Source organism: Python bivittatus, unplaced genomic scaffold (assembly GCF_059951505.1).
Source record: "Python bivittatus isolate LINGU-HERP-01145 unplaced genomic scaffold, Pbiv_v1 ctg000080_np1212, whole genome shotgun sequence".
Classification (NCBI taxonomy): domain Eukaryota; kingdom Metazoa; phylum Chordata; class Lepidosauria; order Squamata; family Pythonidae; genus Python; species Python bivittatus.
Genome location: NW_028277035.1, coordinates 74004273 through 74022850, shown reverse-complemented (window position 1 = coordinate 74022850; position 18578 = coordinate 74004273). Strand labels below are relative to the sequence as shown.

Below are 18578 nucleotides of genomic sequence, written 5' to 3'. Positions count from 1 at the left end.
GTTTAGCACTGAGAGGCTTTTAGAAAATTATTCAAGGTTTTTCATCAAACAGTGGTGAAATATAATTTGTAATTAATGCCATATACTAGATTGGTTTCATTTCAGATAACGTTAAAATAATTTCTTGTTACTTGGAAAACATAAAGACTCTCAAAGCTTTTTCCAATGCTCATCTTCTTATTTTTGTCACATCAGAAATATGTAATGTAAAAAGTCCTTTGGTTCATTAAATCTTAAGGCATTTTATATTCCTTTAGAAGGAATTGTTTGAGATGGACATGGTCTTTATTTGTTTAGAATGAAATATCAGAAACGATAAAAAACGTTTAAATGCAGACTGGTAGTAAATGCATGCATAATTCCCACCTACTATTCCTGTTGGTTTTGTAATGGTTGTCTTAAAAAGCACTTTAAAGTAAATGATACACCTGGCCTTGCACTATCTAAAAATATGTCATCACAATATTGCATTGAAAATCAAGAGCAAAGTTATTGGCATCAGGCTGGAGAGGCAATTTAAGACCCCTGCACAACTTCCTCTTGCATCCATACCTGCAACAAATGAAAAAAACAGAAGATTAGTGGAAGAACAAAAGAATGTATTTTTAACAGTACCCTGCTATTCCATGCCCTACTTCATGTTCTCTGGATTCTTAGAACTGCTGTGATCCCCAGCCTTTTACCTGCCTTCAACCACAACTGCCTAGACTACACTTTGACTCAATTCCCTGAGAGCCAGTTTGGTGCACTAGGCTAGCTACTGGGGGACGTGAATTATAGTCTTGCCTTAGGCAAGAAGCCAGCTGGGTGACTTTGGGCCTGTCTTTCTCTCTCTGCCCTAGGATAAAGGCAAGGGCAAACTGCTTCTGAAAAATGTTGCCAAGAAAAATTCCATGGACTTGTCCATGTAGTTGCCAGGAGTCACTTGATGGCATTAAAAGAAAATCCTTACAGGTGTTTCCTCCAGATTTTTCTGTAGTTGCTTGCAAGCCTAGTCTAGAATTCATTAGGAACCTCCAAGCAACTGTAATAAATAAATAAATAAATAAATAAAAACAAAAATACATGTTTGAAATTGCTCTGGGCATCATCCTTTATACTGTATGTTCCTAGGCTGCTTAGAAGAATCCTAGAAACAATTAAGAGAGGAAATGCAGACATGCTTTTAAAGGAATATTTAAAAGGGGACTCTGAGGGGATGGTGCTCGTGGTTCCTTTGGCCTTCTGGAAACTATTTTTTCACTAAGGCTTCTAAGCAGCTTTAGTAATACATGTTCCCACTGATTGATATAAACACAGTGCTCTATTTCTTGCTAATTTTTTTAAAATGAATAATTTCATGTTTTTATTAATGTTGCCTTCTGTAGGGACTTTATATATAATTTTAGTCTAAAACAAATAATTGAGAAGCAGTATATTATCTATTTTAACATAACAAAATAATATTTAGAGGGTAAGCAGAAAAAGCTAGGCTTTTGTGCCTATTAGACTGTGCCTGCTTAGGAATGTAAGACTGCAAACATGCATACACATATGCATGGATGAATATAGATCTGCACACGTTCTACTGTTAATTCAAATGTTTGTTATAGGAACATTTAATTTTTTTTCACACTTAAAAAACAAACAGACAAAAAGCCCCTCCCCCTTTTTTTAAAATCTCTTTTTTTCTGGATTAGATGAGGAGCAGCTATCAGATTAATTTATCTTTTGTGCCCCTTTGGTGACAAATGAGGGAACAAGGGACTTCTATGAATTCCCACTGGTTCCTACAGCAGAACCTCAAGTGTTTTGTCCCCCCCCATTCTGGAATACTCAATGTCTTTCCTGTTGGGGTGTAGCCATTTTGGAACTTTCTAAAAGATTGTTCCAAGGCCAGTTGTTTTGTCCCAGTTTCAAAACAAAACCTTTTTTTCCCCATGCACACCATTGACATTAAACTATTCTGAATTTCCAATTTTGTAAAATAAAATAATAGAATTAATTTCCTCTAAATACACCACTGCCTATTTTATATTGTAATTTACTGGTTGAATTGGATGTAACTTGTTATGTATAGAGATGCTGAATATTGCTTTTTCTTGTTTCCCCCCATTGTTTTATTGCATTATAAAATGCAAACAATACATTATAAAATGCAGGTATTAGCTAGGTACAGTGGTATTTAGCAATATAAACTAAAAATTGTTTGCACTGTAATGGTTTAGATAAGTTAAATCTTTAAGTAAGGGGAACAAGTTTATCTCAATGTTAAGTATAATTTCTGAAATGTTAATAAAGGTTACTTGAATTGTACAATGGAAGCTAAGTATGGCATCGGTAGACAATTGCAAATGCATTAAATTATTTTATAATATAAAAAAAGATGTTTTTCTATCTTAGGGTTTAATGCTTAATAAAATGGTCTCCACTGTATTGTTATTTATTATTTATGTTATAAATATTTAAAAGAAAAAAGAAAAACAAAACAAAGAGAAAAAAGAAAAAAAGAAGCTGTCTGGAAAAAGTAGGTAAGTACATTTGATTTCTAACTTCATCTTAATTAGTTTCGTTTTTATAATATTGCCATAGAATCATAAAGTTGATTCTACCCTCTATTTAAACACACCAAATGAAGGGCAGCCCACCACCTCCTGTCTAACAGGTTCCATTATTGAACTGCTCTTTTTCTGATGAACTTTTTCCTTAACATTCACATGGAATCTACTTCCTGTAATTTAAATCCATTACTGCATGTCCTGTGCTCTGATAAGAAAGAACAGATCTTGGGTTGGTTCTATGGGACACCACTTCAAGTATCTGAAAAGAGCAATCATATCTCCCTTTCATGCATGTTTCCTAAAGGCTATCCTGATTCTTCAATCTTTCTTCACAGCTCTTAGTTTCACATCCCTTATCATCCTTACTGCTGTTCTCTGAACCTGTTCCAATTTCTTTGAATCTTTTTTTAAAGTGTATTGCCTGGACACAGTATTCAAGGTAGCCTCTGACCGAAGTAGAATAGAGTGGAATAATTACTTCCCCTAATTTGGAATCTATACTTCTGTTGAGGCAACCCCAAACTGTATTTGCCTTCTTTGCAGCTACATCATTCTGCTGGCTCATGTTCAGTTTGCAAATAATCACTATTATAAGATCTTTTTCACAAGGCAGGGATCTCCCATGCTATACCTGTTTTGTTGCTTCTTCAGTGAAGAACTTTGACTTATCTCTGATAAGTTTCATTACATTAATTTCAGCCTATTCTCCAAAGTATCATTATTGTTTTGCCTTTTAATTCTGTTTCTGGGGTATTAGCTATTCCACTCAATGTTCTTTAGTCTGAAAATTTAATAGGAATTCTCTTGACCTTTTCATTCACTGATATGAGTCCATATGATATCTCCCTCCAATTTGATGAGCACTCTCTGAGTACAGTTTTCAAGTTGGCTATGTATTCAATTAATGGCCATGCTATCTAGCCCACAGTTAACTACTTTGCTAAGTAACATGTCATGGGGTATTTTGTTTAATGCTTTGTTGGCCAAGATGTACAATGCTTACAACATTCCCAATTATGGAAGCTACCCAATCAAAACTGAGATGAGATCAGTCTTGCATGATTTGTTTTTGACAAACCCTTGCTGACATTGTTCTCCAGGTCCTTACTTATCAATCCCTTTATAAAATCCTCTGGAATCTTCACAGGTATCAATGTCAGATTGGCCTATAGTCTGATAAATCTTCCTCCCCGCCCCTTTCTTTTTTGAAGATAGGGCCAAATGTAGTGCTACTGGTTTTATCAGAAGATTGGTAAGGAAAAATTGAATAGTAGTGTGTGTCTCTTTCCCTCAGTTGTATGGTACAACAGAACTTTGTACTCCCATGTAGTGATTGAGTACATAGTATAGAATGAAGCGTTTATTTTAGTCACTAAAGAGTCATACTCAGGTTATACTTTGTTCTGCTTTGTCCTTGGTGAGGCACTGTGAAGGGCAGGATGATGTATAAGCTTGTCAAAATTCCCATGGGTGAAACTCTGATGCAGACCTAAGTGGGAAGACGCTGCATGCTTGCTCTCTTTAAGGGGCTCATCTACCACCACCACCACCACCACCATCATCTCTCTGAGGTTCCTTGACTAGCAAAAGGGGCATAAAGTCATTCTTTATCTTGCTGTATTCAGTATTCATGAATATTCTTTGATTGCTGTCTTGGGTTATCTTATATTCTTCAGTATTTTTGAATAGTCATTGATTACTATCTCACATTACGTTACTGTGGTATGTTCTAATACTGCCTTGCAATAAAGTCTTAAGTATTTATACTGTGTGGTCATTGCTTCTGTAAGAACCTGTGACCCAACTGGGCTGGGCTGGGGCAGAGCAGCACATAAACATTTGCTCTTATCCAGTCCTCTGGCACTTCACTTGTTCTCAGGATTTCTAAAAATAATATATAAGGATTTAGCTCCTTTGGCACCCAGAATGCAATTTATCCAGTCTTGGAGATTTAAACTCATTAAGGTGGCATTCTCTGACTATGATTCTATCAATTTCAAATGTCCATTATGCCCCTTCAACTGACTCTCATATTTTCTTGTAGGAATATGTATTTTTGTGTTGGAGAAGACTGAAACAAAATTGGAGTAGCTTTGAATTTCCTTGGTTACCTGTTCACATTTTGCATTCTTCATTGAACAGCAGGCATATTGATTCTTTTCTTTTCCTTTATTGTAAGCATTTAATACAGTGCTTTTTGTTATTTTGTGGATCCTCTTTTAACTTCAGCTGCTTCTGAAGTTTGGTCTTCTTGACATCATCTATACAATTGCAGGCAACCTGTCTGTAACTTCCTCTGTGATCTGGCCCTCTTTCCATTTTCTGCATGAATTCTTTTTTGTTTTCAGGTATTCACTTTTTTGGGTAGTATCATTGGATTTTTTTTATTTTTTTTATTGCTGTCCTCCTCATTGGAATTCTTTGCAGATAATACTTCCTTCTACAGTTCCTCCTACCCTCTTGAGTTGTTCCTATTTCCTTCCACTTTGTTGTTCCCACTCACTTTGCTTAATCAATATGAACTGAACTGCTTGGAAAGGACTGATATATTTAGGATCCCTTACTGAATAATTTCAACTTTGTGCCTGGCTCATAATTAATAAATAATATTCCTACTCCCAAAGCAATTTAAACCCAAGAATACATGCGATTTTATTACATTATTTGCTGAGAGAAAGGCTAGCTGTTTGCTTGATTTGTTTTCAACATAGAACTTCATTAAATACTAGCTCAAAAGAAGTATAAGGCCACTGAGACTCACTTATACCTGATAATGGAGTGTGGCAGTTTATATAATACTCACAGCATAATCCCCATACCTATTCAGAAATAAATCATAAGGAATTCAATAGGACTTATTTTCAAGTATAGGATTATAATTAGGCGCCAAAAGCACTTGTATACTGCTCTTGTACCTCACACTGATCAAATTTTACAACCTGCTTGGAAAATAGCAATGTTCTTTTTTTCCCTCCAATAATTTCATTTTACTACTCTGAAATCTAACCTCCTTTGTTCATGTCATCTGTTGTCTTTCAAGATACTAATTTTTCTGACTGATACTATCATTTTATCTATACTGAAATGAATGTAAATGAATGTTTTTTTTTTTACTTCCAATACTGTCTATTTTGGGAGGAAAAAAGCCCTAAAGTGAAGGATGATTAAATGTTTTATACTAGAGTATAATATACTGTACTAATTATGTTTTTGATAAATATACTTTTTTTTTGTCTACCACTGCTTCTACAAAACAAAGTTCTGTGATGTTATTGAAGAGCCTGGTGAGTACTGTCTCCATCGATGAAAAGATTAATTTGCCATTCTTTGCAAATGCAGTTACTGATCCAGGGTCTGACATTCAAAAACAATCAGATTAATTAATTGGTCACATTTTTGGAAATTATTCTCTGTGTGAGACTGGCCAGTGGGCCCAACACAAATAACTGCCTGTGAAAACTAGGTAGAAAATGCTAACTGTATGTGTTTGGGCTTGATTATGTTTATGCAGCCAGTAAATCTCTTCCCTCCAATTAAGCATAGTCATATGGCATTCAAGCAGTTCTGTAAACCTCAGATTTTAGTAGTTTGAGAAATGTTGTTCAGTAAAATTGTTTACAGGTCTAAAACACAGGAACCCTATAATATAGTGTTATTTCTAATATTACCCTGTTGTTTGACTATTGGCCTTTCATCCTTTTCTTCTTCTTTTCAATTTCTTTCTGTGTTTTGTTTGGGAACGAAATTATATGATCATTTTATAAATTCCAAAACAAATTATATGTGAAATGGAACTGTCTTTTGAAAAGTTGGACCTGATTCCTGGTACCTGTATGGATTTGTTCACGCTGTTTTCTTGGCAGCACCAAGGAACAGATTGGTCACTGCATACTTCCATGATGCACTTCAAATGAACAAACAAAAGCTTTTTAGTCTAATCTACAGCCCTGGGATTTTCTGGTAGTCTCTCAACCAAGTATTAACTAGGTCTGATCATTCCTTGCTTTCTTGGGATCAGCCACAGTTAGCCAGATCCTATCACTTACTGTATCAAACTTTCTTTTACTGATATGCACTATATATATTTTTCCTCTTACAGTTTACTCTGTATTTTTGTATTATATGTATTTTTCCTCTTCCTTTTACTCTGTGTAAATGTGTGGTTTTTTTAATAAATTCTAACTATGTATTTATTTATTGTTTTAATCTGTTGTAAGCCGCTCAGAGTCCCCCATTGGGAGGAGATGGGCGGGGATAGTTTGATAGATAGATAGATAGATAGATAGATAGATAGATAGATAGGTAGATAGACAGACAGACAGACAGACAGACAGACAGACAGATTTTTAAATAACCCTTTGAACTCATATTGCAAGAATACAATCTTTCTTTGATCTATCAGAAATGATAACTGATGTGTAGTTATTTATATAGTTCACTTACTAAAGACATTTTCCTTCAATTTCCTAAAGTAAGCATTAATAAATTTTTGCTATTTCCTTGTAAAGGTCTACTCCTAGAAGATTGTAAATGAGTGATGAAACACCTTCCCTTTTCTGTTAGCTTTTCTGCTTAAAGCATTTAAATGCAAAATCCTTAAATGGAACTTTTAACTGAACATTCACCTCATATTTTGGCCATATAATGCAAAATGACATGCTAAAACTAAAAAATCTTAGTCTATCCCCTTATTTGGAAGCAGGTTCATGAGAAAGACCAGACCAATTTCTTTCATTAAATAACATTCATATGTTACATTAACTTTCACCCTAAAGATTAACCACATTTTAACATATTTCTAATGAAAATTGAAACTTTGTATATCGGCATTCTTTAAACTTACTTGCTAATTTAGGAACTTTAATCTGGTCACTGCTAATGCCATCTCCACCATCAGTCACTGCTTTCACTTCTATAATATATTCATCATTTAAAGGAAGCAAAAGTTCAGCAGATGTTCTATTTGTGTTCAGGACACTGAGATGGTTCTGATTGCTAGTCCAATATAAAACCTGCGGCATAAAAAGAAAAGTGATGACTTCAGTGATACTACTTAAACACCATTTAATCTCATTTCTAGGTGGAAGAAAAAAAAAAGATTCCTGAAAAAGGGTGAAAAGGAGGCTGGAAATTGTCATGGTCAGTCAATCACTTTGATCACAATTTTAATTTACTACAGCTTAAAACGTTTGTTTAATTTACTATAGTAAATTAAATAAACATTTATTACAACAACAAATTGATAAACATTATGTTTGGCTTTTCAGTTAGGGAATCTGTACCAAGCACTCAAATAAGTAAGTAAGAAAGAAAGAAAGAAAGAAAGAAAGAAAGAATAGGAATAGGATACCCTGGATATTAAAGCAGACCAAAAGAATGTGAAGATTTGTGACCTGTAGGTAAAAGAAAGCCTGCATATAGTAGGAAATTATTCTGCATAAAACTTAACTGTGTCTTTCATGCTGCATTTATATGATGATACAATTCATAACCATGTATTTAATTCCACTGTAATAAACATTTATCAGGATAGAATTAACATATAAATGGCAATAGTCCAAGGAATTTATTAAACTGATCATGAAATGTGGACTAAGGAATACAGATTTTGTTTTGAGCAACTTTGGTGAGGTAACAATCTTAACTAAAAATAGGTTCTGATTATATTCTGCATATTCTAAAATATTATGTTTAATATTATTGATGGTTAGAGTTATGTATACAGTAACTTTTTACAGATTGCTTACTTCATGCCTAATTTTCTCCCAATAGTAAATCAGAAGTTGAGAAATTGGGAACAAGAAAGGAGAAAGGCATGATATAAAACTGGTCCCATCCACATATCCTAGGAGTTCAGTTCCCAGAATTCATGGAATATGCTACTTAAGGAATCCTTAACACTTCTGCTTCCTATATTCTTATTATTTGCTTTAAAGTTTATTGAATAGTCTTGGATAAGCCACTGACTCTCAGTTGGGCTATAGTTACAGGGTTGTATGCTGTATAGAGCTCACTGAAGAAAGGACCAAAGAAAAAGACTGAAAAACTAAATGGGTGAGAACTGTAAGAAAACAATGCATATAGTAAAATCTCAATTGTCTGGACCTCCATTCAATTAATTTCAGATGCACTGACAAAGTTTTCCTTACAACTTCACTCCCAAACAATGGACAAAATCTGTTCTTTCCAAAGCAGTTCAGACAACTGATATAATTGGATAATTATATACTTTTCATTTTACAACATTTGCATAATCATATTAAACAACTGAATCACATTGGTGCAAACATATAAAACAGCAATTACATAATTATGCCTATTAACCAGGTATTAAATTTGGATTTAACAGACATTCAGATTTAACAGCATCCTTTCCCCTAAATAATACATTCAACTTAGGTTTTGCAGTACATACTTTCATGATACGATGCAGCACAAAATACCAAAATCACATGCAGTGTCATCCTAGCCATATTTCTTCAGAAATCTTATGCTTTCAAATCTTATACACTACTAGCAATTTTTTATCTTTATGAAGCAAAAATAATAGTATCCACATGAAACAGGAAGATATCCGCAGTTTCAGGATAATTCCTACTAGAATTAAGGAAGAACAGAAAAACTTTTGGAAATGAGCTTCTCCCACAACCTAGTCCAGCAAGGACTGAATATATTCAGTGCACACTGCATTTATCAATGCAGGTTGATAAATGGAAGTTTGGAGGTATGAAGTAAGCTAGGAGGATGTAAGGATGACTTGCAGAAACACTGAAGAAGAAAAGTACTTATTGCAGTACAGAGTAAAAAAATGCTATCTGTAGGACTCACTCCCACATCTGCATGGGATTGCAGTTCAGTACTAGCCATATGTTGAAATAAATATGATTATTCACAGCACAAAGGTTGCATTATGGATAGCCTACCCAATGCATGGAGTTTCACCTAAATGGCTGAGTTTTTGAAATAAATGCATATGTGGAATACTAAAGGATTAATTTAAAGTAAATTTTTGTTTACCATATGATATCGTGCTGTATTGCATTGTTTGCTGTATTGCTCTATGTTTTGAAATTAGTTCTAAATAAATTGTTCTAGTACTTTCTATAGCCAGCGCATTCTATTTTTATGCTGGAAATCACTAGGATACATCTATGTTGAAAAGTGATATACAAATTAAACAGTACACAGTAATCACAGTAATTATACAGCATAAAATACATAAAATATATAATTATATGCTATCAATACGAATATGAATCAATATGGCATCTATCCCAGAATACTGCAGGTTAAGATGACATATCATTGTTTCTTGCTACACTTTTTTGGGAGGGGGGGGTTCGAGTCAGTGTTGACTCTGAGAGACTGCCGAGACCACTCCTAGATTTTAAAATGGATAGTAACGTAGCTGTGTTGAGAAACAGAACTCCGATATTTTTCCAAAACTGGCTATTTCTGATGAGCAGTTTTAGCTGTACCAGCATTGCCTTGCTTTTACTTACCTTATAGCCAACTACTTCTGACTCATTGTCCATGGCATGCACCTGTTCCCAGTTCAGCACTACCCTGGAGTCTGTAATGTTCCACTCTAAGTTCCCTGGAGGCTGGCTGGGTGCTTAAAAACATAACAAGTACATGATTTTAATTTACGTGGCATTAGAAATTTATTATGTCAGAGCAAATAATGCAGGTAACCGTCACCACATCATTTGTAGACTGTCTTCGTGTTTGAAAATATTTAGACGGATGCAATTTTTTTTTAAGTCACTGAATTCCACTGAATATTCCACTGAGTGAAATTCACACACAAGCCCACAAGTGATTTTATGCCAGTTAGAATGCTATTTAGAATGAAATACAGTGGTACCTCTAGTTACGAACGCCCCTCCTTACGAATTTTTCAAGATACGACCAGCTCCGGCCCCAAAAATTTACCTCTACTTGCGAACTCTGCCTCTACTTACAAACCGGATCCGCGGCCATTTTTCCTGCTGCCATGCAGTCGCGGCTTCCTGTGGGCGAGATCGCGGTAGCAAGGAGACATTCAGTGAGGCTTGTGGTGTGTTTTGTGGCGTTTGGAAGCTTTTTGTGGCGTTTGGAAGGTTCTTGAGGTTTAAAAATAAAATGCATATGTTTCAGAACTGTTTAGCCGTATTTACATTGAACCTTATGGGGGAAATTTACCTCGGGGTGCGACCAAATTCAGAGGGTGGATTAGCCGTATTTACATTGAACCTTATGGGGAAATTTGCCTCATGGTACGACCAAATTCGGAGGGTGGAACGGATTAACCGTATTTACACTGAACCTTATGGGAAACTTTACCTCGACTTGACACCAACTCGAATTGCAACCAGAGTCACGAAACGGATTAAGTTCGTAACTAGAGGTACCACTGTATGTGCATATGTGCGTATACACACACACACACACACAAACATATACAGGAGACTCTTTGCATAGGTATCTACACAATTCTTTGTCATTATCCTTTCTCTTCTTCTCTTAATGACTTGTTCCAGAACCCTATGAATGACTGCAAAAAAGAGACCAATTTATATTTTGAATTAAACTATGGAAGAACAATAGCCATTTTGATTTTTCAAGAAGGTGTTATCTGAACTCTATTTAAAAATAATGAATAAAATAATTACAATTATAATAAAATAGAAAGAAACATTAATGCATTTGGAATTCCCTGGGGTTTTATCCTAGAACACATATGCAGACATGAAAAAATAACTAATTCCATCAGTCTTCTGCTACTGAGATTTTGAACTGTATGGAATACTCTCACATTCAGTATTCATGAAAAAAAAAAGGGGGGTATTTTTGAGATACTAATCTTGGAAATACTTTAATTGTAAGAATATTTGATTTAATTTACACTTTTTAATGCCGTCATTGCCCGTTCACCCCTGCTCTGATACCAGTTTTTCTCCCCTGCTGGCCTTTGCCTTCCTGCACTATTCCCTTATGCCAATGCAAAGGCACATAGTAAAAGTTCATCAAAATAACGTGACCAAGGAAATTTGTCTATGAACAGATATTACCAAGGAAAAATTAATTCAGAGACAGAATAATTTCTCCTGAATGGGTGAATAAGAGTAGTCCTTGTTTAGTGACTGCCGCGTTTAGCTACCATTAGCAATTACGACAGAGATTAAAAAGTAACTTCATGACCGATCCTCACATTTACAACCTTCACAGGTCTGTAAAGCACAAGAAAGCTGAAATAAGATCATAAGCACAGTCATGGTTTCACTTAGTGACTGTTTCGCTTAACAACCAAGTTGCCGATCCCAATTGTGGTCGCTAAACAAGGACTACCTGTACAGGAAAATTACAGAACCAAAAAAAAAAAAGATTTTTTTTTTTGTAAAAATTGAAGTGAAAAGTCACTTTTAGATACTGATTAAATTATTCAGAAAACTCAGCAGATTTTACTTACTCCTATCTGATTACCAGGCAAAATCCATCTGTAACAAATTGCTATTTCCTAAAATTACAGGATAATTACATTAGCATTTGGTCAAGTGAATAAATAATTAAATCTTGGGCACCAATTTCAAAGCATGCTAATGATCAGTTGTGTAGCTTGTTCTCAGGATGACCTCCTATTTAATATGTGGATGGTCCTACTGTGAACTATCATGTACATGAATCTAGGATCTGTGTACTACAAATATCCATGCAAATGGAAAGCAGTTATAAGAAGCAGAAAGGATTGATAAAACGGATTGCATGCCAAATCTAATTTGATGTTTGCTTTCTGGGGACTGGAAGAAAGGTGAAGATGGAGGGAGGGAGAACAAGGAAATTATCTGGCCTCAATTTCACAGTGAGCAAAGAATTTTGGAGATTATATTGAGGTGATTATGTGCTATCAGATCATAGTCGTCTTTCAGGTCTTCCAATGGCAGACTTCAAGGTCTTCCAATGGTGTATCCATTACTGCTGCAACTGAGTTCATTCATCTTGCTGCTAATTGTTCTGTTTATCACTTTCCTTTCACCTTTCCCAGGATTGCAGACTTTTCCAGACAACTAGTTCATTGCATAATGTATCCAAAGTATATTATTTGAGCCTGGTTATTTGTGGCATGAGTGGCACTCTGGGTTGATTTGTTTAATGATCCAATTTTTGTTTTTTGTGGCTATCCCTGATATTATCTTCTCCAAACAAAGAATCAAAGTTCAAAAGCTTTGAAGTTCAATACTCCTGCTTCTTCAAAGTCCAACTTTAGCTTCCATAGAGTGTCACAGGAAATACCACTGCCTGCACCATTCTGATCTTTGTAGGAATCAACACATCCCAGCAACTGAAAATCTTTTCAAAGACCTTCATGGCTACCCTACCAAGGGCTAATCTGCAGTGTATTTCCTGACTGCTGGTTCTGATACAGTTGACAGTCAATCCTAAAAGGTAGAAACTATCCCCCATTTCAATATCTTCATTGTCAATTCTAAGGTTGCTTGCTGTACTTGTCATTTGTTTGGCATTCTTTATATTTAATCTCAGTCCCATTTTTTTCACTGTGCTCCTTGACTTTCATTATTGGAGCTTTGCAATTCCCAAGTTAAGCTAAAGCAGCAGAAGAAAGTCACCAAGTTACCATAATATGATCTTGAGCATATACCTACCATTTTTAAGGGTAGAGAATGAAAAGAATCATGGAATGAAAGAAGTTGGTAAATATGAATGTAAAAATATGAATGTAACAACCAAGAAACAGAAGATAACAAACTGGATGTCAGAACAAATGGTGGAAATTGTCAAGAAGAGAAGAGAAGCCATAGTCAGGAAAGACAAAGATCTCAGGAAGGAACTGAACCAAGAATTTCAGAGAACCGTTAGAAGAGACAAGAAGCAGTATTACAACGACATCTATAAAGACATCAAAATGGAGTTGTGGAAAAACTGGAAGTCTTACAAAAATCTCTGAACTTAGGAGGTTCCAGCCTCAAATTGGTATGCTAAAGAATTGATAATAACTATTTCAAGGATCAAACAAAGTTGGGAGGAATATACTGAAATTCTGCATAGCAGAAATATCAACATCCAAGATATCTGAGAGGGTATTCCCCACTTACAAAAACCTCTACTATTATAAGGTTTGCTACCGAGAGTTTCTTAGATGGGCAGCCATATAAATTGGATTAATAAAAAGATTAAGTTAGATCAGCACCCTGGACATTACCAAGTTGGAAATCTACAGAAATTTATGGAATGTCTACACAAATATGGTAAGCAGCTCTCTGAAATGTTTATGACAATACAACAACACTAACAGAACTGCACTAATCCAGTGTGTTGTGTTGATCACAAAAGGGAAATAATACCTAGAACAGTGATAGCGAACCTTTTGGGCTTGGTGTGTCAAAAATTTGGAAAATGCCTAACTTGACTCCACTGGTGTGTCACTTCCACTGAATAAAAGAGAAACAATTCTTTACATATTTATTTATTTTTTTAAAATACAGTCCAATCATGTGTGGTGCTATGTATTATATAAAGAAACGTCAGATAATTACAAAAATGAAATACGAGTAAAACAAACTCAGTTTCTTTGGTAACTCAAACAGGAAGAATAGTTGTTGGGTGTTGGTGAATGCTGGCGTGTTGCTCAAAATGGTGTGGCGTGTCACTTTGACACACATGTCATAGGTTTGCCATCACTGACCTAGAAAGACTCTTTGGGTCCTACTGTGTTGAACCACATGGCAGAATGATAAAGGAAGAAGAAAAAGAGAGAAAAAGGTTTTCTTCCTCTATTTCTGTTGCTGCTCACACAGCTATTCAGAGTTCCTGCTTGTAGTTACTTAAAGTGAAAGCTGAGAAAGTGGCTTTTGGGCCTGGTAGAGATGGAGAACAACTTTTCCCTTCCAAACTTGGGAGAATGGAAGCTGAAATAACTCATGTTAGTACATGTTCACCCAAATATATAAACCTTGGCATACAGTTAAATGTGTATAAAATTACACAGAGGAAAATGAAATGAGCTCTGGAAGAGCCAGGCTTTAATGAACAAATGAAGCTCTAGAATTTCAGAAAATAACCCTTCAGGTAACAAAATGATGGCCTTCTAATTACCTTCAGTATAATAGTATGTTTCTAATACATTGAGAACATTTTGGCAGGAATATGTTGAAGTCTAATTGCTTTTTTGTATCCCACAATGCCTGTAGTAGTATGCATTGCATTATATTTAAATTGTTATTCCCTTTCCAGAAGACACGAAAGTAGATTTTTTTGCTGAGTTATTCAGATGGCAAGTATGTATAAGTTTCCAAAGAACTCAACACAGAACTCAGATTACAAGATTCTAAGCATGCTTATTAAAAAAGGGTTTTTTGGGGGGGAGGGGGAGGGATGGAAGTAATGGGATCCCACTTCTGCCCTTAATGCTACTGAAGATACGTACGTGGTTTTTTTGTGGTAGCATTGACAGTGGCACTGAAAGGACCTGCTCCTGCACTGTTGTATGCTCGAACAGCTGTATAATACACCAAGTTGCTCATCAAGTCTGTTATTTTTACTGATGTCTCCTTTCCAATGGCTTTTACTCTGTTTGAAGACTGTTCTTTCCCGCCATTATTCCAATACCTTACCTAGAGGGGATAAGTAATAGCTTAATTTAAAACACATTGTTGACACCATTGCTTGCTCAGATCTACACTTTATCATCTGTTGTTTAGTTAAAATAGCTGAAATGCAATTTTGTTTCCAGACAATCATGGGGAAAAAAACCCACTAAGGGCAAAAATGCTTCTTTTCATATACACTCCTAAAGAGTTTTATTTTGATTTGAAGAAGTTATACTTACTGAATAGATTTCTACCACTGGATGGGTACACCAGATTTTCTACTGCTATGTATAGAAAAACAGCAGAATCAAATTGTGTACCTGAGTATCAGATTGTGCACCTGTTTTTGTAGTCAACTTTAAAAATATAAATTCACACAAAGGCCTTGCCTATATTCAATTTTATTTAAAAACCTTTCCAAAAGCAAAAACCTATGTATATTTAAATGCAACCAGGTTTATATAGATTACATTTAGGTTGGAGATACTGTGTTTGTCCTGGGTGGAGGTGCAGCAGATACCAACTAAGCATGTACAGAAGTTGGTTGCCAGCTAATTTTCATTCTCAGTGCAGTTTTAGTGAGCTTGCAGTAATTGATCTGGTGCTATGCCAGCAAATAAGACAAAACTCAAGTTGTCTATGAAAATCTGTCAATATTTACATTTGGCTTTTATGCTCCCCATAAGACCAGATTAATGTGTGGCTATATCATGTGTTCAACTAGGTTCAGAAGCAGAAAGCTGCTTTTCCAACTCTGAAGAGCCCGGCACTTTGGAAGCTTTGCTTCCAGAAAGTAGGAGTGGGGGAATGGGGAGAAAAATAACATTTCTAGATGTTTACATGGCTCATTTTTCTGCTGAGAAGTAAAGACAAGGCAGCTGATTTCTAATAGGAGACTTAGACTTCCAAACTGCAAATGACTAATTATTTGAAAGTGAAAAGTAGCCCATCACAGAAACAACAGCTTACAGGAAGAAGTACATCAGAAAATCTGTTTTACCTCATAGCCTAGCAATCTCCCACTGCTCATTTTCCAAGGAATGGGAATCCAGGATACTTCAATTGTGGAAGACGAGAGACTGTTTGCAGAAACACCAGAAGGAGCTATTGTAGGCTCTGAATTAGGAAACAAAGAATGACAAGTAAATTATACTGATGAAAAAAATGGAGAAATCTAAGTTGACTGATTTGCTGCTCAGTTCAAATGGCTGCCCTGAAATTAACAAAGCAAACACCTGTTTCATTCATTTGCAGAGAAAATGTCTAATGAAATTATTGAATAACTCACCCTCTTCGGCAGAATACACTGTGGCCACTGGACTAAATGGTCCTTCTCCTTTATTATTATATACGCCAACCTTGACTTCATAGGGTGAAAATGGTAAAATGCTTTCATTCCTAAAGACGTATCTTGGGGTGTCAGGTGATGTAACAACAGTCTGTATCCAGGTTGTAATGCCAAGAGGTCGGAAAGCAACCACATAACCAAATCCTTCACCATTCTGTAATTCTTCAGGAACTGGCTAAACACACAGATGGTATACAAATAAGATACTAAAATCATCATCATCATCATCATCATCAAACTTGCACAAACTTAGCATACTAATTCGAAAACTTATTTATTTATTAAATTGTATGCCGCCCATCTCCCCCGGAAGGTGACTCTGGTTTGAGATCTCAAAAAACCTCTAATCAATCAATTTAATAGCATAAATATAAAATATAATATAAAATATAAAGGATTTTTTCCTTTTTATTTTTGTGAATGCATATTGTTATAGGTTTTAACTGTATATTTATTTATTGTTTTAATGTGTTGTGAGCCACCCAAAATCCCCCATTCGGGGGAGATGGGTGGGAGACAAATTTAAATAAATAAATAAATAAATAAATAAATAAATAAATAAATCTTTCTGAATGCTGATAATTTTAGTTAAGTAGTAAAGGGGAAAAAATGACCTCCTATATATGAAAATTTAGAATACACTAAACTTCTATATGTAAACTTACTTATCTGGTAATAGCTCCCATGACATTCAGTGGCTCTTACTGTTAAGACAATATATTAAATAAAGCTGAAAGAATGGCATATAGGACCTTGACGCCCATATACATTCATGAAGATTGTTCTATGGAACTTATCTGTTACACAAAGTTATTGTATTTTTCCATCAATAAGACACCCCCATGTACAAGACGACCCCCACTTTTCCAACCCAAAATTAAGAAATCAATATTTTGAAGATAGTGCAGAACACATTTTTATTTAGTAATTAGGTAACATTGACCTGATACACTTGGTGGGAGAAGGTCCAAACCGTCTCTCCGCAGCTCTATTTCCATGCTCTTTTGCATAACTGATTACATTCAATCATGAGTGAAACTGCCATAGTTTGTCTCTGCAAACAGACTTCCTCCAATTGGTTTGTTCAGCATCAGCTGACATCAGTTACATAAGGCTCGTGATTGGAGGAAGCCTGTTTGCAGAGACAAGCTATTTCACTTGTGATTGGAGGCTAGCAATAGGAGGAAGCCTCTTTGCAGAGACAAAGTATGGGCAGTTTTGTCACTGCGCGGTTCTCTCCTCGGCTGACTTCCTTGCATAAGACACCCTTCAATTTTTAGCGTAAGGATTTTAGAAAAAAGTATTGTCTTATAGTCAGAAAAATACGGTACTTTAACAAAAGCTTTGAAGATTATGCTCTGTTTGTTCCACAATGCCTTCAGATCTGTCAAAATTTCTTAAATCTATTCTATTGCTAGCATGAAGATATGTCAGGTTAGGCAAACAAGTGCTTGAGTTCAGATTGGTTGTTCACCTTGTCCTTCATTCACTAAAACGTAAAATTAAATGAGGCACTGCATTACCTTATGCCTTTTCCACGAAGGTCAAAGCACCCCTTTCAGATATACAGCATAACCCTATTTAGTTATTGCTGTTTGCCGCTTATTAAGCACTAATAGTTAACTGAGCGCTATACAGAATATAAAACAACTTAGGTCTTTCTTTAGCCAAACTAGGAAGACAAAAGACTAATAGTAAACCAAACAGATATTTAATTACTGCTGTCTAATAAATTCATATGTATTAGAAGGAAGGGTTGGCAAAATGAGTCCAAGAAAAGGGAAGAACGGGCAACACCCACTTCATATTTGGGAAACCTTATGAAATGATTTGAAAGACATAACAGCAGGAGGGAAATAAAAAGGAATTATATACAAGAAAATGGGAAAATATAAAAAAGGTAGAACTGAGAAAAAGGGAGTATAAGAGGAAGGTTATAACCAGCAAAATAGAATTGAATAAGAACTGAAACATAGGCAAAGTAGCATTACAATAAGCTTTATCTGTAAAAAGCCTATGGAGTTATTCATATGGTAATAAAGTGGAGTACAATTCAAAGTGTGGATATACAAATGAGTCATTCAGTTTAATGGAAGGCATTCC

General features: G+C 35.3%; 1 protein-coding gene across 1 annotated transcript in view; it reads right to left on the bottom strand.

Moving 5' to 3' along the window:
* Window positions 1–457: 457 nt before the first annotated feature.
* Window positions 458–18578, bottom strand: part of LOC103059347 (contactin-3) — a 96523-nt gene continuing 78402 nt past the window's right edge. The window contains exons 15-21 of the mRNA XM_088134696.1: window positions 16416–16650; window positions 16128–16243; window positions 14965–15151; window positions 10043–10155; window positions 7384–7552; window positions 926–1024; window positions 458–552 (exon numbers count right to left, since the gene is read on the bottom strand). Of these exons, the coding sequence (XP_087990822.1) occupies window positions 458–552; window positions 926–1024; window positions 7384–7552; window positions 10043–10155; window positions 14965–15151; window positions 16128–16243; window positions 16416–16650 (1014 nt within the window). The remainder of the gene's footprint in view (window positions 553–925; window positions 1025–7383; window positions 7553–10042; window positions 10156–14964; window positions 15152–16127; window positions 16244–16415; window positions 16651–18578) is intronic.